The 15,053-nt window shown below is 39.1% G+C and overlaps 2 protein-coding genes across 6 annotated transcripts in view; both read left to right on the top strand.

The window, feature by feature from the left end:
• LOC117213028 (tubulin polyglutamylase TTLL4-like) overlaps nt 1-9,500 on the top strand; it is a 238,013-nt gene extending 228,513 nt beyond the window's left edge. For all 5 annotated transcript variants that reach the window (XM_033458460.1, XM_033458523.1, XM_033458587.1 and 2 more), the window contains 2 exons: nt 5,565-5,623; nt 6,845-9,500. In XM_033458460.1, the coding sequence (XP_033314351.1) occupies nt 6,864-8,546 (1,683 nt within the window). In that variant the 5' untranslated portion in view covers nt 5,565-5,623; nt 6,845-6,863 and the 3' untranslated portion in view covers nt 8,547-9,500. The remainder of the gene's footprint in view (nt 1-5,564; nt 5,624-6,844) is intronic.
• A 171-nt stretch (nt 9,501-9,671) lies between these two features.
• LOC117212966 (tubulin polyglutamylase TTLL4-like) lies at nt 9,672-12,610 on the top strand. The gene has a single exon (XM_033458175.1). It carries the CDS (start codon nt 10,041-10,043, stop codon nt 11,733-11,735), a length of 1,695 nt encoding a protein of 564 aa, XP_033314066.1. The 5' UTR covers nt 9,672-10,040; the 3' UTR covers nt 11,736-12,610.
• The last annotated feature ends 2,443 nt before the right edge of the window (nt 12,611-15,053 follow it).

The following is a 15,053-nucleotide window of genomic DNA, read 5'->3' as shown; positions in this document are numbered from 1 at the left end:
TCCATGGGAAGCATCGACATTGGTAAAATGCCGAACAACACCTGTCGTTCGACGATTTCGATTCCAGACACAGGAATCTGATTAAGATTGAAAAAAGAAGCTGATTTTTCAAGAAACGATAATACCTGATCATATCTGAATAAAAATTCCAATTTTCCAATCCTTTTAACATTTGCCTGAATTTATGTATCCGGGACATTGGGATTATTTTAAGAAATATGAAATATCAAAACAATTCGAAGAAAAATTAATTGCTTGTTCGAAGAAACTAACATAATTGTACCAAAACAACTGATCTATGATAAGATGATGAAAACAACTGATCTATGATAAGATGATGAAAACAACTGATCAAATAAGATGATGAAAACAACTGATCAAATAAGATGGCATACGCTATCAGTCAAAAAATATTGAATCTTCCCCATTTCTAGCCATTTTGAATCTCTTGCTCCTGTTGTAAATTTCGATGGATCGTTGATAAGAGAGTCTTCCAAGATGACAAAATTCCAACCTGATTATTTCTTAAATCCTATAATCCATTAAACACACATTGATCTCGAACTTTTCGCTAATGACGTATATCGTTTAGATAATCACTTTTTCACGAATGTACTTTCTACGAACAATACAAAACCACTGTGTTTCACTTGTCGAAAATAAATACCGTGTCGTAATAACTCTACAACTTACACGTACGACGTACGAATAATAAAACTGAGGCGTCCTCGCGTGCAATTAAAATTGTATCTCGTTAAAGACAAGGAAGTGTTCAGATAGTGTTTGACCGGTACCATATATTATGTATAACGTATCTTTCTTACCCGTGTTCTCCATCCATGTTGAATCAATTCGGGCGATTATTAAATGCAAGAAAGAAAGAAAAAGAAAAAGAAAGAAGAAAAGAAAAAAAGCAGCGCGATTCCGGTGATAACCTAATTTCGACGGATCACTGATTCGCTACTTTCACGACACGCGGACTCATCAATCGTCTCTTCTCTCGAGCATTTCGCGCGGATCGTTTCGCAACTTACTATACAGGGTGTCCTATAATTTGCGATCCTGTAATTTACGAGATCATCGAAAGGACGGCGATTCCTTCGCCAAAAAAGGAGCTCGTCGACGAGAAAGAAATTTTCGACTGCAGAAAGAACGAGACAGTGAGACTTGTTCGCGTTTTCCAGCATCGTTACAAATCGTTGTTAATGCTGCTGCTGCTGATCCGTGTAGATGAGTGTAGATGAGTGAGAAAGATTACGCGCGAGAAGGTTAATCTTGGACGTTATTCGTGTTATTAATGATAGCCATTTGAGACATATTCGGGGCTCCCTTGTATCTTTGATGAACCAGATAAATCCTCGCATCTTTGCAGCAGGGTTTGTTCACAGCTTTTGCAACGGTCTTTGGAAATTATTTGACGGGCAACTTTTTTGAAAGCAATCGGACTGCAGATTAAATTATTATTTTTTTTTTTTAATTTAGTTTTCCTATGAATTTGTTCCTTGTTTGTTATCTCTATGGAAAATTTAATTCGATATAGTATCGTTACTATCGACGATTGGATATTGTATTGATTAAAATATTTGTCGTTTAGGTTGCGGTCGTGTTAAACAAGTTAAGAATCTTATTAAAAGGACTGTGAAATATCGCGCTCCTGATGGTTTCAGGCAGAATCAGATAAGAAAACTTTCTTAACGTAATCCAAAATTTTACTTACATAATTATTTACGAAAGTATGAACCTATCTATCCGACAGACTGTACAGGACGGTACAAAATTCAATCTGTAAATAAATAAGCCACGAGATTAAACATTTCCAACCGAGAATTTTCTATTTCATCTATGATTTATGATTACATTCGCATAAACCGTAAACTAATCCCTTTAGCGATTCAATGGAGGAAATCGCTAAGAGATCAGACACGTTTCCTGACACATTCAAAAAACTCATGCGTTTGCGAGTCAAAATTAAAGAACACATACACAGCTGGCCTTTAATAATCAGTTACGTTTTTGTATACCAAACATACGTTTTACGTGCAATTCAAATCACTTTTCCCGCCAATTCGACACCCAGCGCGGCCCATTCCAATCACACGCGTCGAGTTCCGGATTCACTTTCAACGCGCGATCCGTAACCACGCGATAAATTACAGATGTCCCAAATGGATCGAGATCGCCAGGTTCGATTCACGGCGAACGATTAAAAACTGTAATAACGCGAAGACGCGCAGATGTTTTTTCACCGATGAAGGGGAAAAAAAAGATCGAAGCGTATAATTGCGATCGCGCCAAATTTCATCGCAGCTTTATCCGTTAATAGCCATCGGCCGAGTCTTCACGCTGCCTCTACGTTCTCGGAATTTTCGTTTCTGTTTTCTCTTATCGCGCTTTTCCACGCGAATTCCAACGTTTCGCCCGGTTTTCTCATTTGATCGATGCATGCTATTACGCGAGTTGTTCGGGGGTTTGAGTCGCCATCTGTTTTATGGCTCGGACAGGCCTATTCCCTTTTTTGGAAAATTCCCAATTACCTGTCCTCCCCGAGCTGTAAACCTAATAATGACTCAAAGGTCAAGGAAAAATCCTGGCCGGGAAGGCACGAAACCTCCCCCACCTTGAGCGTCAAGTCACTCGAGCAACCGACCGATGGGTTTGACCTGGCCGGTTGCTCTTTAGTTGATAATTTGCAACAGAAATAATGGCGTTTACTTTCTTACGATATTACGAGATACCATTAGTCTTTGATACAATAGCGAAAGAATGGTAAAATATCTTTGCTTCGAGTCCAGCGAGAAAAGACATTAAGACGGAGATAATTTTTCGAATAAGCTTATGCTGGAGTCGTTTAAGCCAGCGAAGAAATATTGTACGAAAACTAATAAAATAATTTTTTTTTATTTATTTATTTACATTTTACAATTTGTCCAGTAGGACATTTGGTAAAATATTATAGCTTAGTGGTATAATAATATAACATGTGGATGGCTACCCCCAGTGGGATTCCATCTTTGAATTTGATTGATTTATTTCTTTAGTATGGCGAGTGTTTGTTTGTTAGGTTATGTGCTTTGCGAGATCTGTTGGGTGTTTCCTTTTTAATCTTCTTAATTAAATAAATCACTAGATATGTAGCTTCGAGAAATAAAGCACGCTGTCGAATTACACTAATTACGGCAGAGATTGTTAATGTTAATCTGGTTACTTTTTGTCGAATAGTTATAGAAGTAGAAAAGCGTAATCGCGAAGCTTTCAATGCGTTTCGTCGGGTAAATCCTTGCGTAGCCTGGGATCAGTCCCTCGGTCGAGGCGGTCATTCGCTACGTCAACACAATTAGTTGGGCCGCAATAATCCTAAGGAACTGTCATAAAAGGAGACCTTTTGATTTACCGTTAAGGCCGTTAAGTGGTACAAAACATCCTCGAGTTAAGAGGTTCCTTATGCTTATTGCTCTACCTGGTGAAATTTGGGGAAACGTGAATGTTCTCATGTTTCTCTAGATTTCACTCGCAAGCGACCACTGGTTGGGCAATCTCCACCGAGCAAGAGTTTTCATTTGCAACAGCATTGTCACCGGACTTCACTCGATTTACGACTACAGATCAGTCGATATCTCTGCACTGATTCTGCAACTTTAAAACATCTCTTACAGGCTTTTCACCCGTCAATTATTCATCCACTTCGTTCAAATCTACGCACCAGCGTAACTAGCTTCTATATAAAGTCGTTGGAAATGTATGTCGGAAATGAAAGAACATGGGGGCCTTTCTTTTGAAATTTTTGAGAAAATCCTCGATACTTTAGCCTAAACCTCTTATTATAGCTGTGCTTAAATAATAAAATTTAGAAGTAATTGTTTATGACTTAATTCGATTATGTTCGCCTGAGATTTATGACAGTAGGCTTAGGCTCGAAGTATCAGGGTCACGGGATGGACGTTTTTACCTAACAGAGGTATGGAGTAGTTTTATAGCTCTCCTTAAAACTATTGTTGACCCGAGGGGTACAGACAGCTACAGAGAAGAGTATATATATGCAGTTCCACTCGAACTGAGACTCATAAGTTGAGTTCTAGTTGTACCGTGCACAAGTAAGTTCACTTCGACTTAGACTTTGGAAGAAAGCGCATTTGCTATCCCGTTGACCGTGTCAATAAAAATATTTTTCTTTTTTTTTTTTTAATTTTTCCATCGAAACAACGATCTACAGTGAGATCCGTTATAACGAGACGTGATAAAGTGCAGGCGTACCGAGCGAAAATTCAAAGTCGATTTTTTCGAAAACAAAGCCTCGAACGAAAAATTTTTATTCTATATTTCCGACTTCTTTTTTCGCGTAGAATCACCCCCTTTTCGCTTGTACCGCCAGTTACCTAATCGAAATAGGGGATCGATCTATTCGTAGCGTCGATTGTCTAATCGTAACGAGAATTTACAACTCCCGTTGACGCGCTTCCTCTCGATCGCGTCTCCCCGCTACTGGTCGAATAAACATAACGCGTATTATTTATTTCACTCTTCATCGCGCCTTTTAATAACAAACAGCAAAAAAAAAAAAAAAATATAGACCGCTTAAAAATTCCCTCGTAACCGAATTTGGCAAATTACAGAGCAAACTACTTAGGTCGACTCGAATATTCCACTGGCTCAAATAACCCCACTTTGCTCTAATGTACCTCGTTTTCCATTCTCGTTTCCCTGCCCTGATTTTTCTTTCTTCTTTTTCCATCTTGCTCTTATTATGGGCTCCGTTTCCGATCGATCGATAACGAGGGCCGAACGCTGAGTGCAGAGGGAGCATGTCCCGATCCTATCGTGGCTGCATTAAGCCTCAAGAGTTGTTTTAATTGACCGGTTCGCGCGTCGTTCGTCTTCGATGCGGAACTTGAAATCGATCGATTTCACTGGCAGATAATTCGATTATAAACCAGTTGGTGGTTGGCGATTTTTCTGCAATTTTTCTCAATATGGTGTAACGCTCACCGAAAGAGAAAATGTAGCGATTGATTGAGTTGTTGCAATGTCTTATCCTCGCATCTTGCCAACGCCTTCATGTCTGATAATACATTGTATATTACAAATTATGACGGAATATTTGTACACCTATATTATCAATGCAATTATCCTTGTCTCTTCGAAAACTTATACAGAGTAACGTACGTTTAATTGCAAATCAACAATTGTTTCAACATTTTTTTGCCACGTCATCTAGTGAATTAATCCTTCCAACTTCTCAGAAAAATTCAGCTCCATTTCGAAGAGCGTGTCGATGCTCTTGTCCATATGCAGTACATAGCTTCGTAATGGTCACACACATATACGGCATCGAGCGTTACTTTATCATGTCGTGTGCACTACTCTTTGGTCGATAATGTTAACGTGCCCGTAGCAACGACACGCAAGAACAAGTTACCTGCATCAACAAGCCTCGAAAATAACCACGAAAGTAATCAAATACCGTCATATATCAATTCGCCCTTATTATCCCTTATTATCGACGTTCGATAACACCGAATGTATTTTGTCGCTCGAACGATAACTAGAAACGTTGGTGTTTGTTTCAGGTAGCCGCTCAAGTCCGTCCGCAGAATGCTGACAGCTGCCGTTTACATAATTTAAATAGGTAAGTGGGCATGTTGTGGGAAAATTGGTTAAACGGACTGATAACGCGTACGTGAAAGTCTCAACGATATTTAAAAAGTTATAAGCGATTGCAACGTGAGATTCACGCGAATGATAAACTTTCTCGTCTGGATATGGCTCATTAAGCGATAGCGTATAAACGCGGCCAACGCATCGATAACAGTTTTTACGAGCTGCCATCCTTTATGGAGAATCATAACGATGTCCCTTCAATGTGCACGAAAGCCGATCATTTATTAAACCGCTGGTTTGCATTCGACTTTGTATCGTATGTTCTATCGTGTGAAAATCGAGCACGATTTTTCGAGTACCGACGAGCGAACACGAGCCGTGTCGTTCCGCGAAAGTTATTACGTCGCCGTGTCGTTTGCCACGGTATTATGATGAATTCCGTCCTCATTATCTGTCTCATTAAGCCTGTACCGTGCCTGCCGTTTGCTTGCCTTAAATAAAGTTCTTTCACCTTTATTTTTTCTTTTCTTAATTTTTTATTATTCGCGAGAAAGTCTGCGCCGGTCGAAAATCGAGAAAGAAGCTTTTTAAACGTAATATCGCGTGCGTACGAAACATTTCCAAATTTCATTAGTACCGCGAAACAGGAAGGTCGTGATTAACATTGTCTGAGTCTGAAACCAATCCGAAAATGTATCTAGAAATGACAAGATATTTATCGCAAACATACGTGTATTTAGTAAGAAATTAGTATTAATCATCCTAAACGTATAATAAACATTGTTAAGTTTGTTAATATAATGGATAATCGATCGTTTAAATATTTTATGATCTATATGAAGTATATACGTATTTGCAATTTCCATATATTTTGAAATCACGACACGTTGAGTCTCATAGCATTGCCAACATAATTCCAAAATGTTTCTTGTAATACACGTAGATTTGGAAAAGGTATCCACAAAAGTTGAAGCGCATTCGTGAAACTATATTTCATATAGCATATTCGTTCGTGAAACCTGTGATTAAAAACCTAACCGGAAGTTGTCGACCTTCGCGGTGACGTATGGTCGATATATCGCGAGACACCATAAACGGTCGACGTTTAATAGGTTGGATATACCGCAAAAATGACGCGAGACAACAAAAGTGAGGGAATGATCGTTAATCCGATTCATCTTTGCGCGAACTATTCGCGTAATGCCGGTCCCGTACCGATCGAACTAAAGCCAAACATGTTTCACCATAGATGTTACAGATTGTCCAGGATGGACGTAATCGCCTACAATCACCATCACGAGATCGCGAACGTCGAATACAGTATCGATGACGGTGACCCCGAGAGTCAGAACGAGGACGAAGACGAGGAGATTCCTTCGTACATCGACATCGAACAGCTGGTTCTACCTGTAGACCAGTTGTTCATGAACAATGGCGATAAGACTGGCAATACACCACTCAGGAAAAGCTTATTCTCCAATGTGGCGCCGTACATCGTGTTCCAGTCGTTCGACTGCATGGGACCAATAATGCCCTACGAAGTAACCAAATACCTGAAGTGGCATCTCAGCACGATCACACCACTAATCGTACGTCATACCTTGACCAACTCAGGTTTTCATCTGATGAAAATATGCCAGGAGTGGTGTGGAACTTGGGGCAAGCACATGAAGTCGTCGTGCTTCAAGACACTGAAAGAGTCGCAGAAGATCAACCACTTCCCAGGCACCTTCCAGATCGGCCGAAAGGATTGCCTGTGGTTAAATCTGAATAGGATGATGCTGAAACACGAGGCGAAAGAGTTCGATTTCGTTCCAAGAACCTACGTGTTGCCGCGTGATCTCAGCTCTTTTCGCCAAATGTGGAAGAAACTGGGCGGCAAGGAAAGATGGATCGTGAAGCCACCGGCGTCCGCCAGAGGCACGGGAATAAAAGTGGTGCACCGCTGGTCGCAGATACCGAGGAAGCGCGCGGTAATCGTTCAACACTACTTGTCCAGACCAAAGCTCATCGACGGGATGAAGTTCGATTTGCGTCTCTACGTTCTGGTCACGAGCTTCAACCCATTGAAGATTTACATCTATCCGGACGGGCTGGTCCGGTTCGCCTCCGTCAAATACAACGACGACATAAACTTCCTTAACGACCGCTTCATGCATCTAACCAATTACAGTATCAACAAAACCAACTCCACGTACACTGACAAGTGGGCACTTAAGGCGCTGTGGTCTTATCTAGAGCAGAAACACGTAAACGTTTCCATGTTATGGGCCAGTATGAAGGACATCGTGGTGAAGACGATGATAGCTGGTGAATCGAATATCACCCCTCTGACGAGGCTTAACACACCGTCTCGGTACTGTTGCTACGAGCTATTTGGATTTGATATTCTTTTGGACGAGGACTTGAAGCCTTGGTTGCTAGAAGTGAACATCTCGCCCTCGTTGAAGTCTTCCTCGGGGTTAGACAGCGCTATCAAAGGACCATTGATCCAGGCTGTGTTCAACATAGTTGGCTATCAACTACCAAACTCTTTACCAGCTAAAGAGGCCAAGAAACTAGCAGAGAGATATCAGTTAGACGTAGTGTGCCAAGATTACAGGCTATATAAAACCACGTTGAGTTACGACGAACGTGTTAAACAGTCCGTTTATTCGAATCTGAGGAATCGAGAGGAATATTTGGAACCTATAATCAAAGCTTTGACTCCGGATGATGTTAGGCAGTTGATCGTATACGAGGACGAGCAAACGCAGTTGAATACGTTTGAAAAAATTTTTCCAACGGCTACTAGCTACAAGTACCTGCAGTACTTTGACGTTCCAAGGTACTATAACCTGCTGTTCGATGCGTGGGAGACGAAATACGCGGAAAATAGGTCGGAAGGGATAATGAGATTGCAGAAACTCTGCCAGCAGAAATATCATTTGGAGCAGGCAACTGTCTGTTAGGTGACTATGTTTACTCCACGGGCCTAAACTGATGCTGTTCTCATCGCGATCGCGTTGACGAAACCGCGATGAACCAGCAAAGCAAAAAAGGGAGGAAAAGAAAATGGAAAAATGTCGGAGCCCTTTCTCTTTCTTTTTTATATATACATATATATCTGTATACATGTATGCTGTATCGCCATCTTGTTGTACACGAATGACCGATCTAGGGACGATATGTTACGAAATGTTCACGTCATGTGCCTATTTCACGGTTGTGCAATTTTTTTTTTTTTTTGATGTACGACATTGTTTGGCTTAATAAATCATTTTACAACGACGAAAATGTTTCAGCGAATTGTTTGGTTGTTTCTCTCCAGGATCTCCAGCATCAGGTTCCTGGATTTATGTCAACATAATTGGCAAAATACACAGATTTGTAAAATTCATGTTTAACGTACTTTTGTGATACTTTTTATTTACGAATTCAGATGCACAAGTGTATTGATAACTCGTTAATACGATGTTTATTGACACGTTCGGTTCTTATTGGATCTCTTCGTGAAATAATAACATTTATAGGTAAACTGCGTTAATGCATCGACGCCCTATAGTAACGGCGGGCTGTTTTCGAAAATTATGTTGATAAAAATATGTCTTAACATGTTCAGTTTTTATTAAACTTATTTATGAAATAAAAGTGACAGTTAGGTTGGAATATTTAATTTTCAATTCGATAAAAAAGATGGCTATTATCGTTGAGTTATGTTATTTGAAAATTATAGTGACAAATGTCATTGTTCATTTAGGTGAACTTGTTATCAGTGTTACTGTAGAACAGAACGTGTCGATAAACAAAATTGTAATAGTTAAAAGCAAAAAGCTTATTAAAATTTGTTGTCCAAATTCTCTATTTTTGTGAACTGTATGTATGAAGTACGTAGGTATGAAATAAACGAATTAAATTGTCAATTATTTCCAGCTGTCGTCGTTCTTTCGCATCATTGTAATTTTTTTTTTAATTCCTCGATAGTAAAATAAAAAAGATACAGATTGATATTGAGATAGTATGTCCTAATTCTCTAGATCGCTCCCTTAACTATACTTTTACCGTATATTTCCTTTAAAATATATATATAAATGAACGAAGCCAAAAAATATACTTTGTTACCTACTTATATTTGTAATGAAGCAAATAATTCGAATAAAAATTACAGAAATCGAAAATTAACGCGAATAAATTTCGCCCATCTCACGCCATTCGACGTCATTTCAAACCACCAGCTATCGATCTCACGAACGATGTTCCAACTTCAAAACACACGATAATCCAAAAAGGTAAATGCACAAACTTCACTCGTTTCACCCATCACTAACCTCTAACTTTCTCACTTTCGGTCAAACACTTTAAATTCCCAGTGACACCAATCTGGCTTCCAACTCGACTCGATTCTAACGGGACCACCACAACCAGAAACAGAAAAATCGCGAGGCAATCGAGGCGAGAAAGGAGCAATGACAATTCGATCGCAGCGAGACTCCAGTACGAGTACCTGTTCAGGTAAATTATCATCCATTTACAATCTCGAGGACGACGAAATGTACTCTTACGTGGACATCACCGAACGCCTGATGATGGCCAGACCGTTTCGTCGAACAATCGTCGATCCAGTCGGTTCTGGCGACAAAAACTTGTTGCTATCGATGCGCTGGAGCTTGTTCGCCCATGTGCCGCCATTCATTATCTTTCATTCGAACGACACCGGCAAACTCCCTGATCAGATCACCAGACACCTGCTTTGGTGGAAGACAAAGAGAAACACGCCAAAAATCCTGGCCGCCGTGGTTCGTAACTCTGGCTTCAAGACGACCAACAGGTCTACAGACAACTGGTGCGGCACTTGGTGCAGCACTTCCGCTTACACAAAACTAAGACGCACGAAGAACTTCTCCAAAGTGAATCATTTTCCCAGCTGCGACGAGTTAGGCGACAAAATACTACTCTGGAGAAACTTTCGTAGGATGAGGAAGAAGTTTGGCGCCAACAATTTTTATTACATGCCAATGACCTTTGTTCTACCTGGCGAGAGAGCTAATTTGAGGAAGCTGATGGAGAAGAATGGCGGAGTTTGGATCGTGAAGCCTCCGGATTCTTGCGCAGGCAGCGGAATAAAAATAGTTTCCAATTTCTACGAGATTCCTACTTATCGATCTTACGTGGTCCAAAGATACATCTCCTCGCCCAGACTGATCGATGGTATTAAATTTGATATGAGATTGTACGTATTGCTGACCAGCATCGATCCCCTTAGGATCTACGTTTATAACGAAGGTTTGGTTAGACTAGCTACCATCAAGTATGTTAATCGCGTGGACACGCTGTCGGATAGGTTCATGCACCTAACGAACACCAGCGTGAACAAGGTTAATCCGAATTTCAAACCTAACGACGATCCAAACAAGTGTAAGGGTAACATGTGGTCGTTGAACTGTCTATGGAAGTATCTGGCGGCGATGGACGACGTGGACATTCTTCAAATCTGGACCAAGATCAAGGACATCGCTATTAAGACCGTCATCTCCGCGGAACCATCTTTACACAGAGCCTGGAAGAGAACTTCGATGACGGCTTATAATTTCTATCAGCTTTTCGGTTTCGACGTTTTATTGGATAGACAGTATCGACCTTGGCTGCTCGAAGTCAACGATTTTCCTTCCATGGAACCTGATACACCGTTGTGTAAGTTGGTCAAAGGACAATTGGCCGAGGATTACTTGAACCTGGTCGGTTTTCACGTGCCTGACCTGTTGAATTGCAAGGAATTGAGGCTTCTTAGGCTGATTTACAGGAAAAACGCTATCTGTTACAATCGACAGTTGTACTCGAACGTGCTGACACGACAGGTTAGAAAGAAGCAGTATAATTTTATAAACAAGGCTACTAGGAAATATTATTTGAAATCGATCTTGAAACATCTTACGCCGGATGACGTCAGAGTTTTGATAAGACACGAGGATGAGATCGTGCAGACTGGTGGTTTCGAGAGAATCTTTCCTACGTGCGAGACGTACAAATACTTTCCTTTCTTCGAAGCAGTTAGATATTATAATTTGTTACTGGATGCCTGGGAGAACGAGTATACGCATAATCGATTCAGAGGCATCGAGAGACTGAGGAAACTTTGTAGGAAAAAATATCATTTGTCGTGAAGGTACTGTCTTGTGATTATTTGATAAGCGAAATGGCAGCGTTATTTTGAAATTTTGTTCGAGAAAAAGCATTCAAAGGAATGTTACACTTGGTGGTTTTCCGAGTAACTTGGAGCCAGTTCATTTTCCTCGTGGATTAAAATTAACAAGTATTTCCAGAATCAGATTTAAGCAATTTATTACCAAGCGCAATTTGTGCAACTGAAATAAATTAGTCGATGATCGAACAACACATTGGCAATGAATGAATAATTTGAATGTCGTTGATATTGTAACAAAAAGGGAAACGACATTGTAGTATTTTGCAACCATAAGCATAATGGAATGCTTTATGGGCTTATTATGAATTTTACATTATTTTGTAAATAATTTACGAAGTGGAACATTGGTATGCAACAATTTTTTCGACATTTTAACAAATTTACACAAGTTGTAACTTATCGTGTCTAGAAACAAAAGATATATACAAATAATTAAAAAGCTGTCAAGAAATTAGTTTATTTGCCTTTTAGTTTGATCGACGGAAAATCATTTACAAATTGCAATTTTTTTTAGTCGAAACTATTTTAACAATAAAATTTGATAACAAGAAACGTATCGCTACACAAATGTTAATATTGCAGAATATAATATAGTTGTAAAGTGTGCAGTATTTTCTTGATTCGGTGTAATCGACTGAAGAATTGTAAAATATTAAAGTTTATTATACACATAAATGATTAGTTGTTTCAATGAAACGACACGCTAAATATATATAGTTTTATGTAAATATACAATCAACAAGTGATTCACTTTCTAGCGATACTGTATAATATTATTAATTTAGTGTGTATCTTGAAACTATGACAAAGAATAATAATTGTACTTTGTAAGATGAATTAATTTTCTTTTCTGAGCCAACGGTATTTAATATTTCCTTAAATTACACCAGTAACAAAAATCAAAAAATACATCGCGTAACAGTAAAAGGTAAAAATATATATAGAGAGTAAAAAAAAAGGAAGATTCATGAAAAATTAAAGATGTAGTAGAGCGTGAAGAAACTTTCATCGATAAAAAAAACGATCTTAAAAAGCTATAAAAATAATCCGCTGTAAACTAATTGCTCGTTCTGGAGAAATTAAGGTATCAACGTCGGCGGAAGATTGGCAGCAAAGATATGGGGTAGGTGGCTATAGTCGTTGGCGGATAATTGGAACGGAGCAGACCTTCGAAGAGTTAAATAGTTTCACGGCTGTAACAGCGTCGGGTTTAATAAATCCGTACTAACAATTTAATGTCTCTATTGTGACCGCGACGGCCGACGATACCGGCAACTGAACTTGATTAGGTTAATACGAAAGGGGACCAGATTTCTTCGCTTCCGCCCTTTAAATTCAATTACCAGCCTGTGCTTCGTCAGTTAAAACATCGTATATCAGTTTTGTCCGGAGGAAGTACGATCCACGATCGGCCGACGAAGTCAATTATCTCTCAAAGTCATTGTATCCAGTCCTTGGTACAGCTTTCATTTATTTATACTTCGACATTGATTACAGAGATCATTCGTCGATCACGTTCACGTTGCTCTCTTGTAGATGAAATCGACATATTCACTTTTTCCTCTCAGAAGATCTTCACATTTTCGCATTTACAGCTCTCTGTAATATTCTTGATAATATTGCTTTACAAGCAGGACAAACGAGTCCAATCAGCAGAAATCCAGTTTATCAGACATCGATTAAAATTTCGTTCCAATTCATAGACTTCTCTATCTACAGCGACTACGAAAACTCAAACGAAACCTTTCTATGTCGAGTTCTATACACTTCGTATTCAGAGTATCAAATTTTTGCAGCCGCGCGAAGATACCGCTAAATTATACGAAATTTAATACACTCGAATCTAATTTAATTAATTGGTATGCAAATGCCTATAATAGACACGATGATACGCCAATATATTTTATAGCCATTCTAGTAGAAAGAATTGAAAAAATAGGTCAATAGCTGAATCGACTTGTGAAACATTCGCATCCATCGCTACTTATTTGTTACATTACAGGCTTCACAGCCTGTGCACAGGACAATGTACATACATATGTACATGGTGTATTTTGATATGGGAGAACGAATTTCGTTTACGAAGGAAAAGAAAAGAGAACGGGCGTAGAGCTTGGCCTGTCAAATACGGCCAGCCAGTACACAGTCGTTTGAAGACAATGGGCTTCGCACAGTGCCACGACAGTCAATGAATTGATATCGTTATTGTAACAACATAATAGACATATTTTCTTATTGAGATTGCACTGTATGTGTAACGTGCGCGCCGCGTCGGTTCGCCTTTATGAATGCATTCATTCATGCGAGCCGTACGTGTGTATTACGCAACTACTACAAACATCGCGTGTAAGGCTAAGGACCCCATCTTCGCTTCGATTCGAGATCGCTGAAAATTTGAACTATCTTTTTATAATTACGCGATGATTTCATGACCGAGAATGGAGAACCGAATATTTTATTTCTTTTTTTTTCTATACGAATGTCGAAATTTTAATCAGTGAAAAGAAGAAATTCAACTTTCATTGCTAATTCATTCTTTTTTTCATATGTGGAATAAACTTAAGAAAAATATATAATTCTGTTGAGAATTTTGGATCTTAATAGCCGAAATAATGGCATAGGAACACTAAATTTATACTTAGAATTTATATTAGAATTGTTATATATTTATTTGATAAACGATTTCAAAGATGTTCATCGATACACACTTGCGTCTTAGATGCCGCGCGCACACACACTTCCACACACTAATATTCACATACAAGTGTCACTACTACGCAGCTAACCTAGTCTAGCGCATAAAATTATACATATCTCGAGAAATTATATTCTACTGTTTTATTTTTATTCCGTTTAAATTCTATCTTTGTCTTTTGCTGTATTCGTCGCACATGTTAATCAAAACAGTCCCGACGCAGCAGAGAGTTTTCATTATCGTGATTAAAATCGAACGAACGTCACTTTATCATTATGTTTAATCGCTGAAAGACGTTCTGTAGATCCATTAACGATCACGCTTTGTCACTTGTTCAAATTGACCCCACGAAAGGGTCTAATGAGAGATAATTTCCTGGAAAAAGCACTGTCCAAAGTAATTCGTTGTGGAAATTACACGTGACTGGACGATAATAGCAAAGCAGAGTACATATTTAGATAATTCAACAGAATGAAACGGCCACTCGTTAGCTTTATACAAGCCCTTGTTAGAATATTTACTGCTTACTCATGCTCCAAACTTAATCACACGTGTGCCAGCCAGTAGATCTTCGAAATTGAT

The sequence above is a fragment of the Bombus bifarius genome, unplaced genomic scaffold, assembly GCF_011952205.1.
Source record: "Bombus bifarius isolate JDL3187 unplaced genomic scaffold, Bbif_JDL3187 scf7180000007966, whole genome shotgun sequence".
In the NCBI taxonomy this organism is placed as follows: Eukaryota; Metazoa; Arthropoda; class Insecta; order Hymenoptera; family Apidae; genus Bombus; species Bombus bifarius.
Note: the sequence above shows the minus strand (reverse complement) of the source record. Positions and strands in the feature narration are given on the sequence as shown.